The 21,277-nt window shown below is 33.2% G+C and overlaps 3 protein-coding genes across 4 annotated transcripts; 2 read left to right on the plus strand and 1 right to left on the minus strand.

Moving 5' to 3' along the window:
* Positions 1–1,706: 1,706 nt before the first annotated feature.
* Positions 1,707–10,012, minus strand: LOC144844304 (glutamate dehydrogenase, mitochondrial-like). The gene is made up of 10 exons (XM_078701146.1): positions 9,759–10,012; positions 9,388–9,503; positions 8,921–9,062; positions 6,216–6,416; positions 5,642–5,916; positions 3,932–4,069; positions 3,505–3,723; positions 3,021–3,144; positions 2,765–2,919; positions 1,707–2,055 (listed from the first exon to the last, which is right to left on the minus strand). The coding sequence occupies exons 1-10, from the start codon at positions 9,877–9,879 to the stop codon at positions 1,939–1,941; spliced, it is 1,608 nt and encodes a 535-aa protein (XP_078557272.1). The 5' UTR covers positions 9,880–10,012; the 3' UTR covers positions 1,707–1,938.
* Positions 10,013–11,203: 1,191 nt separating this feature from the next.
* LOC144845852 (uncharacterized) lies at positions 11,204–15,712 on the plus strand. Its single transcript, XM_078703321.1, has 10 exons — positions 11,204–11,274; positions 11,821–11,902; positions 12,155–12,254; positions 12,532–13,133; positions 13,359–13,464; positions 13,642–13,747; positions 13,870–13,948; positions 14,069–14,178; positions 14,289–14,424; positions 15,017–15,712. Exons 1-10 carry the CDS (start codon positions 11,213–11,215, stop codon positions 15,092–15,094), a joined length of 1,461 nt encoding a protein of 486 aa, XP_078559447.1. The 5' UTR covers positions 11,204–11,212; the 3' UTR covers positions 15,095–15,712.
* An 876-nt stretch (positions 15,713–16,588) lies between these two features.
* Positions 16,589–21,093, plus strand: LOC144845846 (solute carrier family 15 member 4-like). Of its 2 annotated transcripts, none has more exons than XM_078703309.1 (9): positions 16,589–16,759; positions 16,992–17,425; positions 17,632–17,836; positions 18,171–18,343; positions 19,032–19,261; positions 19,544–19,730; positions 19,842–20,042; positions 20,127–20,261; positions 20,771–21,093. In XM_078703309.1, exons 2-9 carry the CDS (start codon positions 17,047–17,049, stop codon positions 21,091–21,093), a joined length of 1,833 nt encoding a protein of 610 aa, XP_078559435.1. In that variant the 5' UTR covers positions 16,589–16,759; positions 16,992–17,046. The 2 variants fall into 2 exon arrangements, with proteins under 2 accessions (XP_078559435.1, XP_078559436.1); XM_078703310.1 differs by having other exon boundaries at positions 19,032–19,177.
* Positions 21,094–21,277: the final 184 nt, after the last annotated feature.

Raw genomic sequence — 21,277 nt, forward strand, 5'->3', positions numbered from 1 at the left:
TTTAACTTTCAAAGAAATCAATATGAACATGAACCCCTTTTGATTGGTAATGCTACAATTGAAATCGTTAATGAAACTAAGTTACTAGGTTTATGGATACAAGCCAACCTCAAATGGGACCGTAATGTTAAAGAAATTGTATCGAAAGCCAGCAGACGTCTGCATATATTGTGTAGATTAAGAAAGTTCAATCTTCCGAAATTTGATCTTGTAGATGTATTTAAGAGTTACATAAGACCAAGTGTTGAATATGCTGTCCCAGTATGGCATTCTAGTCTCACTAAGAAACAAAGTGATATGATAGAATCTGTCCAAAAAAGGGCTTGCAGAATAATATTGTGTAATGACTACATATGTTATGACCAAGCACTCAATGATCTTTCTTTAGATACTTTATCTGATAGAAGGCGTAATCTATGCTATAAGTTTGCTCTCAATTGTTCAAAAAGTATTCATTTTGGAAAATGGTTTCCAGTGAAGAATGTAAGTAACATGAAACTAAGACGTGTAAAGTATCAACAACCCAAATGCAGAGTTGAAAGATATAGAAAAAGTGCAATACCATACCTTATCTCGCTTCTAAATGAATAATCATTATATATCACCCAGTACAGCTATGCAATTCTTATTGGTCCTCTTTGGTGTTTTTTTTTTTCTATTTTAATATTTTAATGCTAAACTTGTTGAATGTTCCTGTATTGTATTTCTTGTGTAAATTGCCTCCTTTTTTATATATAATTATCATTGGTTTTATACTTTTATACAAATTTTAATATTGAGAAAATGTAAATATCTTTGTAATTCAGCTAAGGCTGCGATGATGATAGTGAAATAAATGAAATGAAAAAAAAAAAAAAAAAACTGTTGCCAAGCTCCTATCTTATAACACTAAGCGCCCAGTAAATCCATGGACGCCATTCGGGCGGACAGGTTATTATTGTGATTTAAATGTAAATGGTTTAAATTTTGCGGTCCGCCTCGAAGTATCTGTGGTTAACCATCTTTATGATTGATTCATGGAAAAGGGAAGAAATTATGTAAACAAAGTAAAATAAGTTTCTTTGGGATCTGGACACTTTCCGATTAATTCTGTGTGTTTACATTGATATGTTTGGTTAGACAACTTCGTTCTTTAACCGAAACATCGTGGATATTGCCTTGACAACGACTTTATTCCGGTTCAAACTTGTCCGCCGGAATGGCGTCCATGGATTACAAAGGTCTCACCCAGTTACCTATCTTGCGCCGCGTAGCGGCGCTATACAATCTTTGGACAAACTATGCAAAAACTAGAATTTTCTTAATAAGTTCCCAAAATGTTACCACCTCTGTATCATAAACGACTCCATGCATTCTAAAGCTCTGTCTACACGATCAAACTTTATGTGACAAAAAAATGTGATGTGCCCATATATGGACATGCTGATGTCATATTACTACCATATTTGGTCACATCATACCTTTTTTGTTAGTGTAGACCCCATGGATTAAAAAACAGTTGATTCGCAGCGTCCTATAGTGGGCTGCGGCTAGAGACACGGAGTTCAAATAGCGTGTTTGTTTGATTGGCAGCAGTGCTTTACTATAGGCAAGAGCGTTGGAAAATCGTTTGATGTCACCGTCGATGCATATCCTTCTATTCCTTAATCCATGTGTAGACAAGCCTTATGGCAGCAACACAATATAATACAAAAACTTGACACTAGTTATTTTTCTCATGTATTATTCACTACTGACAAATCATTTACAGTTTTATACATAGTATTCATATTTCAATAGCTATTATTCTTTTAAAATAAATCATAAATTTTTAAGTTTTCAAATTAAACGTATCACATCATTAAAGTCGCTAAAATAAATGCTATAAATAAACGTATGAATTATATGATTTGTGAAATTGGTCTTAAAAGGTAAGAAATGTTTGCAATAATATATTATTTAGAAAGTGAAGCCAGCATCGTGGTACACATTGTAGATTTTCTCGATGGCATTGATGTAAGCGGCAGTTCTAAGATCAAGACCTAGGTTGTACTTCATACCAGTTCGCATAATTTGCTGAAAAAATACAGAAAAATAACAATTAATATGATATTAGTTACTAGTAGTACTAGAATTTACATAAACTCTGAGCAGGTTATGAAGATATTGCTGCTAAACAACCATAAGTAGTACATTCACAAGAGCAGATTTTGATCAATGTTCACTCAGGGCAATCTAACAACAGGACACTGAGCTCGCCTTGCCAAAATAGGAACTCGTAACAGTCCTTTGATCTTATGTCTGGCTGCCACAAATACCAACAGTACTGTACTATGTATATATTCTCTGCTTCGAGCGGTGTCTGTTAAGGTGTGTGCAACTGATTTTGTCGCAGCCACAGCTAGATAAACCCTTTGATCTCCGGAGATCAGCATCCTGTTGTTATATTTCCTTGGTTCACCCACAACCAGAATAAACTACATTTTCTCATAAGGGTTAGCATGTGGGCGAAAATTTTTCTTAATAATAATTCTTGAATTTAAAAAATTGCTCCCTAACAAGAGCAGTTTAATCTGTTCAGGCCTATTGAAACTAAAGTTTTCCCCACATGATAGAACATGTAATAGAATATACCAGAGGGACACACAAGCATTGCTTTAGATGTCCAAGATCAAGGTAAATCAAGGTAAATATTGCTTGCTCCTGGCAAGTTTGTACTTGAGGACGTGCCGAATGAATATCATTAGCACACGGATAGATTTTTTATGCAATGATGTATACTCACCCTGGCAGATCGTTCCATGGTATATGCCAGACCACTATGTACAATATCCTTCTCACTGGCACCAGCGATACGGCTTGAGAACTTCTCAGATGGGACAATTGGAATACGTCCACCAGCCTTTCCAAACTTCCTTTCCAAACTTTCTTGCACACTCTCTGTAATAAAATAAGTGAATTAAAATCTGCTCTTTGAGAGATTCACTGTAACTGCCCTCTGCAACGATTCAGCAAGTTTTACTTTCCCAGTTTCAACTTACCTAATAAGTGCGTGTTTGATTCCATTTCATATTTGAAAGTTAGTCTACCGTAGCTAACATGGTTGAGATTCTTGAGCCATTCAAAGTATGATACAGTCACACCACCAGCATTCAAGTACAAGTCCTGGTAAATGAACCACAAGAAGATTGGAAATTACATGTTCAACAAATGTTTAAAGAGGAAGCATAATTGTTGGAATGGTACACCATGTTTAAAGCTCTGTCTACACTATCAAACTAGTTTGACAGAAAAAGTGTGATATGCTTAAATATGGTAGTGATATGACATTATCATTTCCATATATGGGCACAACACACTTTTTTGTCACATACAGTTTGATAGTGTAGACAGAGCTTACGAACATACTTATAGAAATGGTGTAAAATAACAAATTTGATAATTGCTAAATGAAATAATTTACAAAATAATGTTTTTGTAAATAAGTTAAATGTGCTGAACATAAACAACTGTCCGTACACATACCGGAATAACTAAAGCTTTGTTTTCTAATAGGATCTTGTCTGCTGCGGGCGTTGTAGGACCATTAGCGCCCTCAGCGATGATCTTGGCTTTGATATTATGTGCATTCTGAGCTGTAATCTGCTTTTCACCAGCACAAGGTACCAGGATGTCACATTGCTCTGCGAACATGTCGCCCTCATATTTCTCAGCTCCTGGGAATCCCACTACCGTTCCATTGGCCTGAAAAAGAGGATCATAATGTAAATAAATTATTTCACTATGAATTCGCATTTTTTTAAAATAAATTCTGGAATAGAAAAGCAATTTTTTATTTACAGGAGTATTTTTAAAATAAATCGTGCATCATTAATTTGAAAAATATTTTCTACATATTTAATTAGTTTGTAGGTGTTTCTAACTATTTAATTAATCTATTAGATAAACTCACAATCTTATAGTCCTCTAAAGCTTTGGGGTCAATTCCTGCTGGGTTGTAAATGCATCCATCGATCTCCATAACTCCAATACATTTAGCGCCATAACGTGTCAAATAACGCGTTGTATGTAGACCGACATTACCAAACCCCTGTTTAAAAAGAAACATATTTAATATATTATCGTATATCTTCGGGTATTAAATCCCACATCGGGTCAAATCCCACCCCTTACTTTATGTCTGATTTCACAGTATTGGTCTGGATGTAGGCCTCTCTCTAGCCAGTTCAGATGAGTTAAGAAATGCTTACAATGGTCATTTTTTTACCTGAACCAGGGTCCTCGGGTATAGTCCCAGCCCTCAAAGTTGGACCAATTTTGTGTTTTAGGGTGTGGGATTATACAAGATGATATACGGTATTAGTGATCATTCTCCTTTTAAGCACTATTTTTCTTCTTTACAAATTATTTATTTTTAGCCAATGAGGCTGCAGTCAAACGAAACAAAAATTCTCTGGCAAATGCAAATGCTTTGTCTACACAATCAAAGTTTATGTAACAAAAAAATGTTATGTGCCCATATACAGACATGATGTCATATCACTACCATATTTGGGCATTTCACTACCATATTTGGGCATTTCACCACCATATTTAAGCATATCACACTTTTTTTGTCAAACTAGTTTGATAGTGTAGACAGAGCTTAATCTCGTATGAAGTAGACCAGCACTACAAACTACATTGCTACAGTTTTGTGGGGTCTTTTAATTAACGAATACATTTATTAAACGTTGGGGATAGACCAGTTTAAAGTAAATCATTAAAGGCTTGTTTTATTGCAATGACAAGCCTGTTATACCCAGTTAAACACTAATTTAAATAATAAATTAAATGTCTGAAGTCTGAAAAGGCTTGATATTCATTTTATTAAAATGTTAATAATCATACATATAAAAACCTTCACAACATTACCAAACTATTTGAAATTTTAACTTTGCGACATATCCTAAGTTCCACATCATTCATGGTGATGTTTTGTTGATTTTTCATGTTGAATCTTTATTGTTGATAATTCTTTTATTTTTATTAGTTTCGCGTAAAATGCAGCCAGCAAAAAGCCAAAAGAAAACAAATTTGTGCATCTACTGTATCTAATTATAATATTAATTGCCATTATTAATCATTATCATTATCATTATTAATCATTACGCACAATAATCTTTTTTTCCAGCACAAGTTCACATCAGTTTGTTTACAGGCTAAGTAAGCTTTCTCAGTTTACCTTACCATCCGCACTGCTTATCTGTGCATGAGAAACACATTTATTTTCTATCTTTTAGACTTTTATTTTAAAATTGTTTAAACGGTAATATTTAGACAAGTTAACTTATTTCTAATCTATATCTTGAAATATTAGCTAAATGTAATATGTAAAAGGTTGGAATTTGTTCCAGAAAACTCTACTTTATGCATTGTAATGTAAGTAACAGCTTTATCCACAGTACACAGCATAACTTAATTTGTTGTACAAATGCTGGGATAAATGGGCAGAAGTAAAGTTAAGGTCTAAAAATTCTGGTTAGTTATCTCAGTTAGTACTTACCATTATGCCATAATTATAACATTTATACCTCTTGAAAAGAATTTAGATAATACATTATGTTCACTTCATGCATTTAAAAAAAAATTATCTTTTAAATTTTTTTTAATTTTTACTTACTTGAACGATAAAAGTTTTATCATGGAATCCAGGAGTCAAACCGATCGCACTCATGTAAGAACTTTCGTTAATGAAATTCTCAATACCATGAAGTATACCACGACCGGTAGCTGATGTACGGCCGTGAATACCGCCCTGTGATATTGGTTTACCGGTTACACAGGCATGGCTATTTATATCTTGGTATCCAACAGTCATTGCATAGGTGTCTGCAATCCAACTCATTTCACGTTCTCCTGTTCCCATGTCGGGGGCAGGTACATCAATGCCGGGTCCTACAACATGAAGAATAAAAATAGTAAAAACAATGAATATAAACTTCTCTCTAGTCTTTAAACTTTACTGTATGTGACAATGTATTTAAGCATACCACTACAATATTTGGACATCACACTTTTTTAGTTTGATAATGTAGACAGAGCTTTATGCATTACCAAACATGTTTTCCATTTATAGGCTCCAATCACTATGAGACATGAATCCGTCATAAAAATATTTTTCAGTCCGTGAGTTCGCACATGTACAGTGCTTTTACAGTGTTTAGAATCCAAAATTTTGAAAAATGTTTTTTTACCAATAAACCCCTTCTTGGCTAATTCTATACAGAATCTACGAGTGATCTTCTCCAATTCTCGTTCTGAATAATCTCGTGGGTTGATTTTGATTCCACCTTTCGCACCACCAAATGGTACATCAACAACGGCGTTCTTGTACGTCATCAAGGATGCCAATGCACGTACCTCACTCTCGCATACATCCATACTGTAACGTATACCTATATTAAAGTGAGAAATGAAAAGAAATGATTGAAATGAAAGAAAAAATTATTTACGAAAAAAAACAAACAACTAATTGAGGTGAACAAAACATTATTGGTAATGTGTATAAACTTTATCTCTTTTAAATAAGCAATTTAGACTAGTTCTATTTTTATGACATTTTTATTATCCATTAATTTGCAATACATGTACAGGGTAAGTTTCTCAATTGTTTGATTGCACTACATATCTTGACAACGTATTATAAGTATAAAAATATAATAATAACCATGAAGGTAATGATCTCTGTTCAAACCTATACTTGCTGGTAATGGTAAGGTTCAAGGTAATATTTATAGTATAATAATGTATGTCTTTGTTTGTCTTCAGAAATGTTTGGCCTACCAATTAAAGGAAGTTATTAAGAATTTAAATTCCGCTATGAATGAAAAAAAAATATTATAAGATAATAAAAGGTTACAATAGCTTTACTTACTAGAGGCCAAATCTTCCAGTAAATTTTACTCTTTTATTATTAATTTTATTCAGGGTATGGTTTGTTAATTTACACATAATTATTCATCCTGATTTTGTTTCCAAAAAGTTTTTAATTATTATCATTATTAATCATAATAAAAAGTTTCAATAAAATTAAAAGGCTATTAATATTAATAAGAGTATTATTTTCATTTTAAGTAGCAAACCTAAATGATATCATAAATCTGTATTGCAACATTCGGTGACCTGGCAAGTATGCAAGATTATTATGCGAGTCAGCCTTAGGTCACATAAGAACAGCATCTAAAGCACGCCGCTGATTGGATAACTAAAACCAGGTATTCTATTGATGATGAATGCAATTAAAAAGTGGCTAGGGTCCAATTACAAGACACCAGATTAACCAATACAAGTGATTTACTGCAAATATGCAGTAAGGCCAAATATTCAAAAAATTGTTTGTTTCACGTTTTCAACATTTGTTTTACGAGGGGCTTTACTAAATAGTAGTAGATTTTTTTTTTTACAAAATACAAATGGTGATGTCTAAACACTGAGTCAGATAGCATAAGATCTAAAATGTTCATTAGTTTGTCCAGCTTCTAATATTAAATAACTACAAAAATGTAACTTTATCGTTTAAAAAATGACATTTTATGAACATTATTATACATCGGTTTAAATTGATTGTAATAGAACACTTTTATAAATACCTAGTTATGTCATGTTAATGAAAAGAAATTACAATAAAGGTGGCCAATTCCCACGAAAGAAAAAAAGTTTAGTAAATAGAGAATTAAATATTTTATTACTGTCAAATGTTAGTCATGATTAGATAATGTTATCAGCAAATTAAATATTCCATGTGAAGATGAGGAAGACATGATATTCGTCTTTAGTACAGAAGTCATCCACAAATCAAAATTATGACAGTAACACATGTTCATGTCATTCATTTTTATTTACAATTTTACTATTTATTGTTGTTCTCGTTTATTTAGCCATTCAGGATTCAGAACATTAGGCCGCCGTTGACTGAAGTTGACATATGCATTGCCTTTGCATTTATAATGTATATCTATTTATTATTCAACTATTTCATAAATGTATTCACTATTACTATTAGTATACTGTACATTATGTAAAAGCAATGTACACATACTGGCTATGAATGATTATATATTTTAACTGACTGATGTGGATGGGAAAATATTGCGTGATGTGAAATGATAGCATGTTGAGTAAGCATGCAGGACAGATGACATTCATGGAACAGAAGATTATTTTATAGCATAACATTAACAATTAACATAAATAAGTAGGAGTGAAAGTAACATGTGCAATACAATGAATGTTCAAGAAATTAGGCAAGATTTCATGTACAGTGCAATGAATGTTCAAAATATTAGGAAAGAGTTCATGTACAGTACAATGAATGTTAAACAAATTAGGAAAGATTTCATGTACAGTATAATGGATGTTCAAAATATTAGGAAAGAGTTCATGTACAGTACAAATGCATGTTCAAGAAATTAGGAAAGAGTTCATGTACAGTACAATGCATGTTCAAGAAATTAAGAAAGAGTTCATGTACAGTACAATGAATGTTCAAGAAATTAGGAAAGAGTTCATGTACAGTACAATGAATGTTGAAGAAATTAGGAAAGAGTTCATGTACAGTACAATGAATATTAAAGAAATTAGGAAACATGGCTAGCCTAACATGAATAGTAGTAAGTAAAATGTATAGTACAATGCATTTTCAAGAAATTATAAAACATTTAAAAACTGTTTGTTTTATATATTGTATGAATGCACACTTTGGTTAGCAAATTTAGTCCTACATATATAGTGTATAATCCCCAAACTCATTCCCACCTCTTTTACCCAAAATTCCAATAGTATGTGCCTTATCCAGTATAATTTTAACATTATTTGGTATTAAACAATTAAGATTAGTATACTGTACAGTACAAAAAAAAATGAGCACTTAAACAAATATTGAAAGAATTCTGATGTTTACCTCCTTTACAAGGTGTTCTGTGTTGACTGTGCTGTGCTCTGTACGCCTCAATCAAATCAAAAGAACCATCATCCCGTTTAAATGGAAAGGTCAAACTTAGAACATGGTTAGTTGGCTTCAACAGCTTCAGAATTCCTTTAATCTAAACGAAAATAACAGTTCCTATTCCCTGAATAATTGTATCACCCATAGCTAAGCACTAGTAATGATCTACCTGTAGGTGAGGAATTAGCTAAAAAAATGTTTTTATATACAGTCGACTTCCCACAACCTGGACCCCTGAAAATATATTCTGAAGAAAAGAAGAACTTACTGTACATTGATAAAACAAGTCAGAGAAAGGGCACAGAAATTATAATGTGGGATTGGGTTCTTGTAATGTCTAAGAAGTAAAAAAAAACACATTCTATTTGATATCGCAAGCCCGGGTTACTATCTATTGATTTATTAATATATTGATTACACACTTTTTTTATATCGTATGCTTGATGTTTAGTATCCATTTTTTCAAGCAGCTGAGCTTCTACCATCGGTGCTGCTCTGTCATAAAACATCGATACCATCTCAAAGAAATCCACATCATCTGCAAGGGAAAACAATTTAATTTTAATACGTGAATGTGAAGATGTGTCAGTCAAAATGAAGTTTAACAATACGCAAAATGACATTATTAATTAGGCATAGAAGAGTTTTTATTATTTATTTGATTTATACAATGTTTATTTACAATGTATCTACAAAAAAATGACACAGGAGAATGTATAAGCCCAATTATATGCTAGGCCACACTTCCTCCGGATCACAATATTCAAGTTCAACGACAAAATGCCATAAGTACCTGGTGCATCGACTGATGAAGACAATCGAACTTGAGAAGAAGCCGGTGTTTGAGCCTTCAACAAACTCAGTGATTTTGCCACCTTCGAACAAGCATTACTTCTAAATACTCCACCTAACATGTTTACTATAGATCTGTACAATATATTCTATAAAAATATATACTAAATACGTGAATTAAATCAGGCAGTGGTTCAATTTATCTCTCAGCTGATTCACTATTTTATTTGCAAATTATCTTTGCTGCTGAGAACGTTAACGCGTAATAGAAATAATGGAGGTGTGTCTCGAACATGTGATTGGAAATGGCCAATCATAGGTCGTATCGATTATTCCTGATTTAGAAGTACACGCCCACTTTTATTCATTACATCATCGCAAAACGGATACACGCGCGCGCATAACGCCGGCATACAAAGTAAGTTGGAGGCAAACTTTAGATCATAAAAAACAAATTAATGTATATATTATAGCATGTCCATGAATTCTAAATTTGATAAATTGAAGGTTGTAAAATCGTTGCAATGTTCATACAATTACTAATATTAGAGTTGTCGAGAAATTACCTCCAAGATAAGTGCAACCACAGAGTGACTTAAGATGCGTTTGGTTCGATGCATGATGCATAAACATTTCCTTTTATATACTCAAAATACAAACATATTAACAATGACTCATATTTTGATAGTTAACAGGCATATTAGCTGTCTGAGATTTCATTACAGTATATTTATTTGATATTGAACTTGATACATAACCATGCGTGATACAAGGGGACGCATCCAACACTATTATATAAAAAACATTTATGTTATAAACTGCTTGAGACTTAATTTTTATAGAAAGCAACAAATAATAAACTTTGAAGGCAAGATTTATTTTGATTCTTCAAAAAAAAAAAAAACAAATCATGGAAAGCGTACTAGGGCCTATGTCCAAATATAAAATATGTATTGCCCCAAAAGCATGACAAATTAAGATTAATACAATCAGTTAATCACTTCCAAAAAATATAATGACAAACAAAATAAACCCATTGACTTCCAGTCAATTTTACTATTTATTGCTTGTTTTTTCAGATAAATAATTTTTTGAACCAAATTTGTGGTCAAAGTGAATAACTATTAATGACATTAAAATGGCATATATTTAACAAAAAGATTTTTAAAACATTATTTCATCAGGCTGACAATACATCTTTAAGGGAGAGAAGATCATATGGAGGTATACAAATAGTTTATTACTTATTTATAACTCCATGAGAGGATTATGAACAATAAATAATTGTTTGTTTAGTCGCTCTGTGTGTTTGTTGTACCGTTGTACAGAGCCATATTAATTAACATAATTATAATATGTACACTATCTTTGGTTGTAGTAATACTTGCGCCCTCTAGAGGTGGACAACAAAGATAAAAACAACATAATAAGCGCGCGAATATTTAATCATTCAACATGGCTGAGAAAGTGACCCTAATTCCAGAACGAAATAAAGTTCTATCAAACAAACGTTTAAAGTCAGTATTTGTTACAATATTTAACTATTAAAGTGCATTTATAAATTGCCTTGGTGCATTATGTTTCTCTGTATTTTATATTAAAATAAGCTCAAAAAGAATGCTAGGCCTACTCTAGACCTATTATATAGCCTAGCTATAGGCCTAGGCTAGTACTCTAGCTAGCCTACTACTCCACTACTACTACTAACTAGCCTAGTAGTAGGCCTAACCTCCTAGTCTTAGTTTGTCTTAGACTTATAGAGGGCCTAGCTAGGGCGTACTGACCAACTGGTCCTAGGCCTAGCGGTGCTACTGCATTTTGGAACAACAATCTCTCGAGCTTAAAATACCCAATTTAAAACATTCACCCGCTGTTGCGTGGTGCGGTGGTGATAGTGAGGGTGAGTGTGTCTTATTTATATCTAAATAAATAGATAGACTCTTTATAGTTTAGTGCCCCACCTACCTAACTATAGCCTAATAGTAATAGGCTTATAATAAATTAAACAATAAAACCTATTTTTATATGTAAAATTGCAAATGTTTTTTTTAATACTGTAATAGCAAACGTCAAACCACTTTACGTGCATTCACCTTCACTCGTGACTGGGTATCGCCTATACCCATCATTCCCGCATTGAATCAGGTACAGACTTAATCTAATTTAATTTTTTGTTTATAATCATTTATAAATTGCTGCCAATACTGGTCTGCTGTATATATAGGCCTCCTGTGTACATACAGTATGTAAAATAATAATAAAATAACAGGTTTATAGTTATAAAATCAAGTACTGTCACTCTAGGCCCTTATGTCGATGTAGACCCTAGGCAATACCGTATGTATACAGTAATGTTTTTGTTTAGTTGAAATTTGAAGTTCTTTTTATTTGAAACAGGTGAATGTATCATCGCAAAATACTAGCAATAGTCCTGAAGATGTTGCCATAGAGACTGCTTCATCAACCATTCAACACGCTTCCAGTGATTATGATGAAAGTAAGTGAACATTAACATTGCTTTTGGCTAAACATGTTTGAATATATCTTTTTAAATAGTCTTGCGATGAGTGTAGCTAAAAATAATACATATTCTGAATTACATCATTATTGTTGTCGACAAAAGAGTTTCTGAAAGATTTTAATTTCCTGAATTAATTTTAGTTCTCTCTTAGATTTTTCAAGTGTCAATCAAAACCTTAATAATTTAGTTACATTATTCATTTCTATGATATTGTAGTTATAGTTTCATTTGATTAATATCCCTTCTACAACAGTATCATCTGGACCCACTTCTATACATCAAAGGACACCATCACCACAGACCAAGACCAGTCAAGCACGACTACATGGTAACTCTGTTCTGGAATCAACACGGTTGTCCGATATGGCGACAGAAGAAGTCAGGGCAAACAGCAACATAACATTAGATGAGAATAAAGGGATGGGTGAAACTAATGAAGTATCACAACCACCAGAAACAGATAAAACCTTGAAAAATGCAAACAGAAGTACCAGGCGCAGCAGCCGATTGAAGACATCGTGGCGGCATAATGCAACAGAAATAGAGCATCATGACAATTCACATGTTCACAATCAATCACGGTTGATAGGTCATAGTTTATCTACTCTTAAGAATGTGGACAATACTGATGTTCCAGATAGAAGCAGCCAGTCAAGGAATGCGTCAAGAGTTACAGACAATTATAGCCCTGAAGATGATGGCAGCGAGCCTGTTGAGCAAGAGATGCCAGATTCAATCCTTACTGACACAAGTTTGACTCAAGTTTTACCCAAAAATGATGAGTTATCCAGTACACCTAAAAGACCTAAGATTACATCAAATAAAGGAAAAACAACCCCACTGTTATCATCAATGGTAATACTTCAGTTTTTACATGCCCAAATATGCTAGTGATATGCCCAAATATAGTAGTGATATGACATCATCATGTCCATGTATAGGCACATCACATTTTTTTGTCACATAAAGTTTGATGGTGTAGACAGAGCTTTAGAATGAATTAGTTTTAGTGGATTCGGATCATAAATCTTTCATCTCTTGTGGAAATATAATTATACTTTATATTTAATTTCTTTCTAGGCAATACCGGCTTCTCCAAAGAGTGGCCCTGCATTTAGACATCGAGGAGAGTTGAACAGAAAGTCACCACCTCAAAGGAATGACCAACAAGAACCACTTCCTAAAGGTTAGCTTTCTAACATCTCTGGCAGATTACAGTCTTGACCTTGATAACACCTCTAAGTCTAGCCAAAGCAGCATGCTGTTTTAAATTTTCAATGTAGCCCTAGTACTTTGGGAACCCCTAGGTTGTTCAAAAGAGTGTTTTTGATTTTATACGTTTTTACAATATTAACATTCTCAGGTAAGGTGTGTCTTTGGACAGCATCTGAAAGGAATCGATCAGCAAATGATGTTAATGAACTAGATGTTGTCCTCAGTAACATTGAAAATGAGTGCCTAAATTTCAGGTAAGTAGTATGTCTGTAAAGTATTTACAAATTTAAGGCTCTGTTAAATAAAAGTAATATTGTTATAAAATTCTCTGTATGACGAAAATTGTGTCCAAAATATCCATCTTTTTAAATTTTAGAGAGGAGTTGACAGAGAAGCCGCATAAGAAAGCTGTAAGCAGATTTTTTGTTAACACTAAGAAGGATTTCACTGCAATGGTATGTACAGTACTACGATAGTGGTACTGTAGATTGGTTATTAACATGTATGCCTACAAATCACAGTGTCTGTGGTCAAATCATCGCTTTAATACTATACCTCTATACATTTTTTTTTAGATTGCACTAAGACAAGAACAAAAGTTTCTTCAGTCTGCCGTAAGAAAAGCAAAGACAGATGTAAATAAGAAAAGAAAGCTGTTACTTGCACTCAAGAAACAGGATTCTAGGTAAAGTCACATAGATAACCATAGTCTTGTTAAAGCATACTTCTGCTTTGCTGTAGATTTTTATAATAACCTTGGTCTAAATAAATATTTTTTATTATCCATGGTTGTAGGCTTACGGTGGATATAGATCATCTGAAGAAGAAACAATCAGGCAAGCACAATGCTTTGAAGACAATTACTGAATTTCTAGATGGATTGAAAGAATTTCAAATGAAAATTGATAAAATTCAAGAGGACAGTGATGATGTATGTTTTATTTATTATTCTTGCATATGCTTGGTCCTCCAAACTGTGGCCTGTGATGTATGTAACATTATAAACCTACCACCACCAGTTGTTGTCACCACAGCTATTGCTTACTTTACCAACTCATACCAATGGGTGGTCCTCCTTTTGGATCCACTAAATCACCAACCCTATCACCACCAGTTGTTGTCACCACAGCTATTGCTTACTTTACCAACTCATACCAATATGTGGTCCTCTCCTTGGATCCACCAGATCATCAACCCTACCACTGTCCACCAGTTGTTGTCACCACAGCTGTTGCATGCTTCCAACCCAGCAGGCAGATGGCTGCAGTTGATTAGGATTTGGGTTAATCACCATCATTGTTATATCATTATCGCTATAATAATTTTTGCTGTTAAAAAAACAGATTCATAGCTTTATGAAAATATTGCATACAATTATTGTTGATTATCATTTTAAAAGGAATATGTTAAATTTCTATAAAATACAATTTTTACACATACCAGTATAAACTTAAAGGAAATGATGAGCATCATAAACAAATATTGTTTTATTATTTACAATATTTTTTTGCATTCTTATGTAGGCTACCATCCACAAGAATAACATACCTGCACTTCTAATCGAGTCTGCTCAATTTTCAAAGGTCAATATTAGCCTCTGATTCAGCCAATATCAAAGGTCAATATTAGCCTCCGATTCAGCTGTTAAGAAGAGAACAATTTGTTGTTTTCAACACCGATTAATTTGATACAAACTTTTGGGGAAAAAAAGTGTGATTGCTATTTATACCTATGTAACAAATATTGTAATAATACGTAGTATTGTGTGTAACTTATGCTAAAACATGTTTAGGTTTGAGAAGTAAACCCTTTGAAGATATATTATTCAATGAAAAAAAAACATTTTTGAATAGGCCATTTTAATGTCACATAATTTAGTTTGACCAAAAATTGAATAGAAAAAAAATATGTTAATGTTAAAACCATAATTTAAAGTAAAAACATTTCTTACTCTTAAAACGACATTTAAGAGCGATGAATAAGACATAGAAGAATATGCAGTAAACCGGAATTAAACAACATTTTAGTTTTTGTAACCGAAATAATTATTTTTGTTTTACAATACATTTAAACTTGTTATTTGTTTTCTATCTATATCTAAACAATAAAAACATCTTCCACATTTTTTACTCTTAAAACGACATTTAAAGATGTATTGTCCCCTGAAAAAATAATTCTTAACAAAATTTTTGTTGAATATGCCATTTTAATGTAACATAATAGTTATCCTATTTGACCAAAAATTGGATTAAAAAAAAATGTATTAACCTGAAAAAACTGTAATTTAAAGCAAAAAATGGTAAAATTGGCTGCCAGCCAATGGATTTTTGGTTGAATTTAACCATTTATTGTGTTATTTTATAAGTCAAAACATTTTTTTTTTAGTTTTTTTTTCTACGGAAGTGATTAACTTTATTAAAACTACAAATTAACCTATTAAAAGTCTGATTTAATTAATCTTCATTTTTCATGTTTTTGGAGGACAATACATCTTTAAGAGTAATGAATAAAAAATAGAAGAATATGTAAATATGTAAATAATATAGTAATATACACATGCGTTTTCAAGTTGATTAAAAATATTTTCCAAGCCGGTAAAGCTTTATGTTGTATTTATTTGGTATATTAGTGACAATGCAACTATTTTGACAACATTTATAAACCGTATTTATTCGAATAAACGCCCTGGTAAAGATAAAGAGCAGGAATATTCGGTACCGGAGTAATGTGTGTACGAACACAATGGAAAAGGCGTAGTAATCATTTGTATTAATCTGATCTTTTTATTGTTTTATTTCTTGTAATTTAAAAATGGCGAAAGAAATTAATGGAATAAGTCTAAACCTTTGTTACCACTGACCCAGCGGAAAGGACGTACGCGCAACGCAATCATGACGCGATGACACATTGCCCAATGTGCTGTAAAGATCAAAGTACTTGCGTTAGGTCCTAGTGAAGATCAACCTTAAATGGTAATGGCAATTTTATTCACAAGGTAATTTATTTAATGTTCGTGTTTAGATAACTCACCAACGCAAAACAGTACCAGCAAAAATCTTTGTTCTCATTTCGTCATGCAATGATCCTTTATTGATGATTGTGAAGTAGGCGGTTATACACACTCACTAATACTGAAGACATGGAGCTTACTAATTGTATAACTCGACCATGTTGAAACTATAGCAAATATATTTAATGTGTGGAGCTGGAGATTCGATTTGTTATCTTCTTGGTTATGTAGTTTATTATTATTGAGCAACGTTTCGGTAAGAACTCGTTTTCTGTTTGTTATATTCATATCGTAAGTCTTCTATTTTATATTTGTAGTGTTCTTAGCTATTGCTACAATGACAAATACCTTACTAAATACTAACTAAATGGTTTAAAACAACTAGCTAACACTTGGTAGTAAATTTCTATCACTTTGTTGTCGTTATTCACTGTTCTTTACTGTTGTTGCTACTGGGTCGCCATTTATTCGTTGTTTCATTTCTACAGGTACCTGTTTCTACTGGAACACACCAGCCTAATGCTTATCTAAAACGATTACGTAATGTTCAAAATGGCTTTGACAGAAGACGTCGAACCTGAACACATCCCACTCGTAGCTGCCGCCGACGTCACCCGAAGTGACAACGAAGGATACGAATGGCACGACACCGTACACATGCAGTTATTGCGTTCAACTAGAGTTCTTGTGCATTTGTATTTAGTCAAACTGATTGTCAGATTAACTCTTGAGTTTATGGAGGGAAGTCTTGCTCAATTTTCTGTTGAAGTATGGCAGTATGAAGAGGAAGGAAAGGACGTTCTCCTCTTGAGTGTTTACGATGCCATTGCACCTTGTCTACCTTTGTTTGGGGGTATTTTGTCAGATAGCTTATTAGGAACTACACGAACAACAATTGGTGGAACAGTATTTATAACAATTGGTAAATATGCCTATAAAGTATACGTAGTATGCTTTCAGTAGCTTTCCTTTCTTTGTATTGAAAGGGCCATCTGAAAGGATATGTTTACAGTATGACAAATTCAATTTACACTGAGAAGGCCTACCTTAATTTTAATGCAACATTCACAGATAAATAATGGCAAAAAATGTCATTTGTTTCTCCTAATAATTGATTGTTTTTTGCAGCATGTGTGTTGTTCACATTGGACGCTCTTCCTTACGACGACCTCTTCGGCGAAGAAATGCCACTACCTGTTGCGCGCACAATATTTATTATAGGTATCTCGTTCGTATTTATTGGTGGTGCTGGCTTTGAAGCTAACATTGATCCACTTGCTGCTAAACATAAGGAACGTAAGGGTTACTCAGCTGTAAGAACAGTCTATCACAGGTTAGAACCATTTTCACCGTTAGAATCAACATCTCCATAATCGGCATTGGTCATTAATGCGTTCATCAAATCTGGCATCAATATTATCAATAGCCTTCTCATTTGGTCTTTGTCCCGACTACTCGACCTTAAATCACAAACATCGTCATCATCTAACATCATTTAACATTGTCGTCATTTGGTCTTTTCGTATACCCGTTCCGATTCGAATTCTCACCATTGAAATCGGTCGGTGACAACGTTGTCACTAACTCTCAGCACACATACGCATATGTTAGTTGTTGGAAATCTTGTATGCAGGAAACACCTCATAACTAAATTTGTATCTTTTCAGTTTATTTTGGTTCGAAACTATCGGTATCTCCGTTGCGATTGTGTTTGTTGATACACTTGAAGAAGCCTTCAATTTCGACTTGTTCTATGGCATTGGTAGCATTTTGATGGTAGTAGCAATCTGTATCATAGTTTCAGGACGTTCATTGTATATTCCAACTTCCTTGCCAGAAGGTACGTATGTACAATTTAAATGCTTCTATAGAATTTTCTACAGAAGTAGACGAAGCAGCTATAGCTTTGGTATGATAAATTTCCAAATAATTATTTGTTATAAACTTTATCCTATGATGTAGGCCTTATCCAATTGATACGATTGGCTTTCGCCAGGTCAGCTAACTGCTACCGTAGCTATTGTTAATAATCATCAGAATTTTATATAAAAGAGTACAAGATGATGACACAGTGGACATTGTCGTCATTTGGTCTTTTCGTATACCCGTTCCGATTCGAATTCTCACCATTGAAATCGGTCGGTGACAACGTTGTCACTAACTCTCAGCACACATACGCATATGTTAGTTGTTGGAAATCTTGTATGCAGGAAACACCTCATAACTAAATTTGTATCTTTTCAGTTTATTTTGGTTCGAAACTATCGGTATCTCCGTTGCGATTGTGTTTGTTATAAACTTTATCCTATGATGTAGGCCTTATCCAATTGATACGATTGGCTTTCGCCAGGTCAGCTAACTGCTACCGTAGCTATTGTTAATAATCATCAGAATTTTATATAAAAGAGTACAAGATGATGACACAGTGGATTGGATTAAAAGTATAACGAAGTACAGAATGATTGATCTTTGCCAGATTTCATCAGCTTTAAAACATTTTAAATTCATTGTATGATTTACTCTTTCAGAAAATGTGTTATATAAAACAGGTTGTTCTATCTTCCAAGCGATTTCCAGACGTATCAAAAGGAAAAAGTTAAATGTTCCTCAATCAGAAGAGATGACGTCATTTCTCGATTATGCAAAAACACAACATGGCGGATCTTATACATCTGGATATATGAATAGTGTTAAACATTTGTTGAGTACTCTACCAGTGTTTCACACTATCACCTTATATTCAATTGTTTATTATCAGGTGGGATAACATATGGTTATTATAGAAGGGCTCCTCTCCTACCAATAGTACGATTATCCCTTACCAATGATATAATCGCATTTGATCAACTTTAGAAAAATGTTTTCATTATGAAATTAATGTCGATCTATCTTGAGTGTTTTTTTTGTACTTTCAAATTATCATGCAAATATACATTTTCAGTTCGATTGTATTTTATGTTAATGTATTTTATAATACCGGTGAACCAGATTTTAAAATGTATATTACGATTAAATTAAATGAGTTCTGTATTGTGTTTAGGTTGATACTTCCTACAGAGAGCAAACACGACGTATGGACCTAGCAGCTGGAAATGTTGAATATCCTAATATAACCTTTCCGTTGATATCAGCCTTCGTGATTCTAGTTACGTTGCCGTGCTTGCTTTACTTTTATCCCAAGCTAGATGAATCGGACAAATTTAAATTGACACCTTTAAGAAAAATAGGTACACTTACTTTTGGTTTTATATACATTATTAAGGTGACAACCTAATAGGGGTGTCTCCTAATGAGGATGAAGGAGCAGTCCTGCAGAAAAACTGTTTTTGTTCTTATAGGAATTGGAATCATTTGTGCTGGGTTGTCCTTGATTTGTGCAGCAATTGTAGAGTCTGAACGTAAAGAAGTTATGGAAGATGGCGGTTATTTCATACAGACAGTGAATGAAATTACCTACAATGCATCACGGTTGAACGTTTTGTACCAGATACCTCAATATACTTTTATTGGCATAAGTGAAGCAGTTATACGAACATCAGGTCAGAGTTCACATTGTGTCTTTCAAAAAATGAAAATGTTGTTGAACTGGACATTTTATGTGGTTTTACTTTGTTACTGTTTAGGTTCTGAGTTGGCTTTTACGCAATCTCCCGACAACATGAAGGGAATAGTAATGGGGATATACCTCCTGATGTCAGGTCTTGGCAGCTATCTTATCAATCTTCTTATTACTTTAACAATCAATAGTATAACTTCAGGTAAGAAGTAAAGTCCGTAACCTTCCATTTGAGATTTGAGGACCTACACATATTGTATGTATCGACTACACTTATAATCCGCCAAAGTATTAAGAAATCTTGAATGAGGAAGTACATCACACGCATGCGCACAATTAATTACCACGACATAATTAGTTCTTCCTACCAAATCGAAGTCTTAATTAATTTTCTCAGATACCTCAAATATAAAGATCAAATCAAAATACAATTACCACAAATCAACTACAAAAATAAGTTGTCCATGTCTAAATTAATTCTTGTCTTGTTCTCCAAACTTTCCAAATGCTTATTTTGCTTACTATTTTAATCAACACTTTTTATCCGAAAACTATGGAACAACTGCAAAAATATGATATGACTGTATATCTCCTTCCCTTTGTTCCTAATCTTTAATATTTAGTTACATTTTCATAAAGATTTAATTTGGCAACGTTAATATGACGTTCAATAGTTGAAAAATAATCCAGCATTCATTTCCATTTTGACAGGCAATGAATGGATCACAGATGAGATGAATGATGGTTGTTATGATTGTTTATTTTACATTTTAACTGGACTCCAGATATTAAATTTATTTTATTTGTATATGATATCAAGAAACTATTCATATAAACCTACGTTGTCTGTCAAAACGGTTTATCAGCATGTTACTTTTAACAATGATGGTGGAGTAACAGTGTTAGATTCCGTGGAGGGAAATGCAAGTGATGTAGTGCCCAATGAGTGGGAGTATGTCGCGATCATTCACAGGAAAAGTCTTCCGCGGTGTAAAATGCAGTATGGAACAGAGGAAAACTTGAATGAAAGATAGAATGAAGAAAAATTTTGCTAAAAAACTAATTTAATTTCTCAATGTTGGTGTAAATGTTGCATTTCAATATATACATATAATCAATATCAAGATCTAGGTAAACCAAGTTGCCAGTCAATGGGTCCCTTTGGAAAGGGTTATAATGTGTAACATGATCTCGTAGATGAAACCAGAGGTACAGAAT

Source organism: Antedon bifida, chromosome 6 (assembly GCF_963402885.1).
Source record: "Antedon bifida chromosome 6, ecAntBifi1.1, whole genome shotgun sequence".
Lineage (NCBI taxonomy): Eukaryota > Metazoa > Echinodermata > Crinoidea > Comatulida > Antedonidae > Antedon > Antedon bifida.